The following is a 4,860-nucleotide window of genomic DNA, read 5'->3' on the forward strand; positions in this document are numbered from 1 at the left end:
CTGAAGGTTCTTGGGGAAACGGTCCTGTTTGAGCTGAGCTGGTCCTTCACACCTGGATCTGGATGTCTAGAGGAACAAAGATTTCAGCTTAAATAGAGCGTTACTGATTCAAATATCTGTGAACTACTAATAACAGCATGTGAAGCTGTCACTGATCAGACGTGTTGAACCCTCAGGTTGTATTACAGCACACACAATAACATTGTGGCTGTGCATTTCTTTGTAAATGTTGTCATTTCTACCTCAGATGCTATAACAGGTCTAAAACACATTCTACACAGATCACAGTCCCTCTCCTCTGAATCACAGATTTCCTACTGAATCCCACTAAAGCAAACACTTTCATTGCAATGATTTTTCTCTCTATTTCTACCACCTCAGTCTTTAGTGAGAAAAACCACACTGTCATCATTCCTCCTCCTCTCTGTGTTCCTGCTCTGAGGAAACTCCGCCCCTCTTCCTGTTTCAGCTCACTGCAAACAGAGACAGACTGTGACTCTGCCCTGAAGAGACGCTCACTCTGGCAGAGAGAGCTCCGCAACAAAACCAGCTCCACTTTCACTGAGAGAGGACAGCAGGAGGGAGTACTGGGAGTACTGGGAATACTGGGAATACTTCCACTTTAACCAGGTACTGACTCCACCAACTGAAGCAGACTTTAAAAGAACTCAGAACCAAAGAGAAAGGAACTTTCAGGGACAGGGAGTGGCTTCCTGTTTGTCTGCAGCGTCTCCAGCATCTCTCCAGACAAAATGGCGTCCAAGTTAGAGGAGGATCTGAGCTGTCCGGTCTGCCTGGACATCTTTGAAGATCCCGTCATGCTGTCCTGCAGCCACAGCTTCTGTAGAGAGTGTGTGGAGAAGAGCTGGAAGGAGGAGGAGGACAAGGAGTGTCCCATCTGTAAGAGGAGACATTCAAAGGGATTATTACCTGTTAACTCTGCTTTAAAGAATCTGTGTGAGACTTTTCTGCAGGAGAGAAAACGACGAGCTTCAGAGGATCTTTGCAGTCTGCATCAGGAGAAGCTCAAACTCTTCTGTCTGGACCATCAGGAGCAGATGTGTGTTGTCTGCAAAGATTCAGAAAAACACGCTGAGCACCAGTTCAGACCCATCCATGAAGCTGTTCAACAACACAAGAAGAACCTTGAGGAAACTCTGCAGCCCTTAAAGAAGAAGTTAGAGGCTCTTAAAGACGTTCAAGTGAAGTTTGATCAAACAGAAGCTCACATGGAGGTCCAGGCCCGACACACAGAGAGGCAGATTAAGGAGCAGTTCAAGAAGCTTCATCACTTTCTAGCAGAGGAAGAGGAGGCCAGGCTGCATGCACTGAGGGAGGAAGAAGAGCAGAAGATGAAGAGGATGAAGGAGCAGATGGAGGCTCTGAGAGCACAGATAGCAGATCTTTCACAGACAGTCAGAGCTACAGAGGACCAGCTGACGGCCCAAGACGTCTCCTTCCTGAAAAACTACAAGGCTGCAGTGGAGAGAGTCCAGCAGCGCCCCCTGCTGGAGGAGACACAGCTGCCCTCAGGAGCTCTGATAGACCAGGCCAAACACCTGGGCAACCTGGGCTTCAAGATCTGGACCAGGTTGAAGGACATGATCTCCTACACACCCGTCATTTTAGACCCAAACACTGCTCATCCAAACCTCATCCTGTCTGATGATCTGACAGCTGTGACAGGAGGAAAGAGACAGCAGCTTCCTGATAATCCAGAGAGGTTTGATGGTTCCTACTCTGTCCTGGGCTCTGAGGGCTTTAACTCAGGGACTCACAGGTGGGACGTCGAAGTTAGAGACTGTCCATTCTGGATCCTGGGAGTGTTACCAGAGTCTGCTGAGAGGAAGGAAGACATGTTGTCTACAGGTTGGGCAGTACGATTCTGTGGTGGTAAATACTACACCCAATCACCATCACATCCAGTCACTGAACTCTCAATGCAGACCGAACCAAAGAGGATCAGAGTGAATCTGGACTGTAACAAAGGAGAGTTGTTGTTCTCTGATCCTGATACTAACACACTCATACACTCCTTCACACACACTTTCACTGACAGGATGCTTCCATTGTTTAGAAATTGGTCTATCTCCTCACTGCAGATTCTCCCAGAGAAGATCTCTGTGAGCGTGGAACCAAACTAAACAAACATGATGTTATGATGGCATTTGATCCAGTCACTTCTGATATTTGACTACAGAAACTTTCCTTTCATGGTTTACAGTCAACAAATCTATGATGGATCTATGATGGACATGTTTACTAAGCCACAAACAGAAAAGCTCACAATTGCTGTGTTGTAATTGTAGGCTGTTAGATTTCATGCTGCTCATTTTTTACAAGAAGTTTGTGGCAAATTCATGACACTTGTTTGAAGAGAAGAAGTCAGTGGGGGTTGATCTGGGGGGATTGATCCATTGATCACCTGTAGAGAACAGGTAGCGGCTATTATTTGACTTTTCATGGATGATTTCTGAGATGTGCTGCTGTCTCAGCACTTTCATTTCTTTATTGTAGCTGCTAAGTGTATGTTTGTAGACTTCTGAATAGATCTGAACTTTGTATTTATACAATTTATATGCTTATACCCCCAGAAATTTAAATCAAATTTCCCAAAATCTACAAATATATGTTCAAAATTAAAATAAAATTCACAAAAATAAACCCCACCCCCTCAAAAAAGTCTAATCAAATTCTTAAAAATTTCCAAATACATTTCTCAATTTTTCTTTTAATACATGAAAGTTTAAAAGCTCAATTCTCCAAAAATTTAAATCAAGTCCCCCCAAAATTCACAAATAAATGTTCCACATCTTTTCAAAAACACCTCCTAAAGTCAGCCCTGATTGGTTTAATGTTCACAAACAGAGCTGACAGAATAACTGACTCTGGAGGATTTGAGCTTGGTCTCAGTGATCGCTGTCCCATCACTTCTATTCTAAATACAAAATTAAACAGAGACTGTCCTAGTCACAATTTCAAACATGTCAGTGAGCAAACATCATTTTAGACGTGACCTTCATGATACCACTAAAATCACAGATGTTGGCGTGGCTCATAACCACTTTAGTAAACCATTGAACTCTGTTGCTGATAAGCATGCACCCTTCAAAACCACAGAGTGAAAAATAGGAACTCTCCTCTATTTATAAACTGTGATGTCTGTCAGAAATATCTGAATCTTTAATAAATGAGAAACTGAAATCATTTCTTTTAGACTGCTCTGTTTTAAGTTGACACCAGTGTGGTTTTAGACACAAACACAGCACTGTCACTGCTGCCACTCTTGTTTTAAATGACATTATATCAGCCTTGATAACAGGAAACACTGTGCAGCTCTGTTTATTGACCTTTCCAAAGCCTTTGATACTGTTAATCATTAGTGGTGTAAAGATAATCCCGTATGGACCGCTGAACTGATCTGAACCTCAGAGGTCTTATTGTTGGTTTGGATGGATGGATGGATTTAATGAACAGACATACAGTATATTATCCTGCTGTAGCATTATCCAGATCAACTGAACTGACTACATTTCCACCCTCTGTACCGTCAGCAGCACTAATAAATTTAGCTTATCACTGTCCATTCACATGCAGACACGTAGAAACACTGACGGGCGTTTTACAAATGCTGCTGTTGATTTAACACATTTTACTGTTGCTTACTGCCAGTTGATATATTTTTATTTCACAGAGCTCGTTCATGTTTTGCTCTCAGTGGATGCCGTTATTACTACATACATGAATACAGACCACTGAGTCCTAAAACCATTCATCACAATCTGTTTTATGTGAACACGTGTGCTTCTTATTCAGAAAAACTTAAGTTCCCTCGTATACTTCTACATGCTTGTGAGGCGGTCTTGCCTCTAGCAATATGGCGGACAGGCTGACGTATCTCAGCAGCGGGCAAACACAGCCAATGAGGCGTCTACGTAGATCCTGCTGCTCCCTTCTTATTGTTGTTAGTCATGTAAACTATGTTACTTCACATTAATCAGAAGGTTTTAAACTAGCTGGAAAAGAAATCAAGTGCTGTCAACCAGCAGATGACACAACATTTGATTCAAAAACAGAACTGAGGTGAAAAAAAGCCATCGAACACCTGAAGACATTTTCAGTGGTGTCAGGATTGACTGTAAATGTTGGAAAATGTGACCTGTTTGCTTTAAAAGATGAACCAAATGATCCTAGAAATCTGTGGTAATGGTATAAAAGATGTGGTTTCATATCTGGGCATTAAAATATGTCAAAATCTAAAGGAACAGGTTCATATGAGGGTTGATCCTTTAATTCAAAAAGTGAAAAAGAAATGTGATGTTTGGTTGTTCAGAGATTTATCTTAAAATGGACGTATTTGACTTTAAGTGAAGGGCTTTCACCACTGGTGTACCCAGCTATGGTTCTGGATGTTCCACAAGAAGTTATAAAACAGACTGACAGGAAACTTTTCAGCTTTGGATGGAAAAATAAACCCCATTATTTAAAAAAAGATGTACTATGTAAGTCAGAGTTCACTTAAAAGAAAAGGGTGCTTTATTTTTTATGACAATGGAAATGACAACTGTCAGACAATTTTATATTAAGTTTAATTGTATTGTATGGAAAATATTATATCCATAAATGTAAATGGACTCAAAAGACACCAGCGATACAACAATTCACAGTGGAAACTGAATATAACATGAACTCACTACATGAATTGATCAACGAAAGGGTGAAAAAAAACCTTTCGACACTTCAGAATCCCTAAATATTTAGTTTAAATTCTGGATACCCCAAATATGGATGGGCAAATGGACAAGAAGCCGAATACAGGGATCTGATAAGTGCCTTCAGTGACTGGAGTCACAAAAACTG

The 4,860-nt window shown here is 41.4% G+C and overlaps 1 protein-coding gene across 1 annotated transcript; it reads left to right on the forward strand.

Moving 5' to 3' along the window:
* The first annotated feature begins 502 nt into the window (after positions 1–502).
* On the forward strand, positions 503–4,854 carry LOC121524782 (nuclear factor 7, brain-like). The gene has a single exon (XM_041810286.1). The coding sequence runs from the start codon at positions 753–755 to the stop codon at positions 2,142–2,144; it is 1,392 nt and encodes a 463-aa protein (XP_041666220.1). The 5' UTR covers positions 503–752; the 3' UTR covers positions 2,145–4,854.
* Positions 4,855–4,860: the final 6 nt, after the last annotated feature.

Source organism: Cheilinus undulatus, linkage group 17 (genome assembly GCF_018320785.1).
Source record: "Cheilinus undulatus linkage group 17, ASM1832078v1, whole genome shotgun sequence".
Classification (NCBI taxonomy): domain Eukaryota; kingdom Metazoa; phylum Chordata; class Actinopteri; order Labriformes; family Labridae; genus Cheilinus; species Cheilinus undulatus.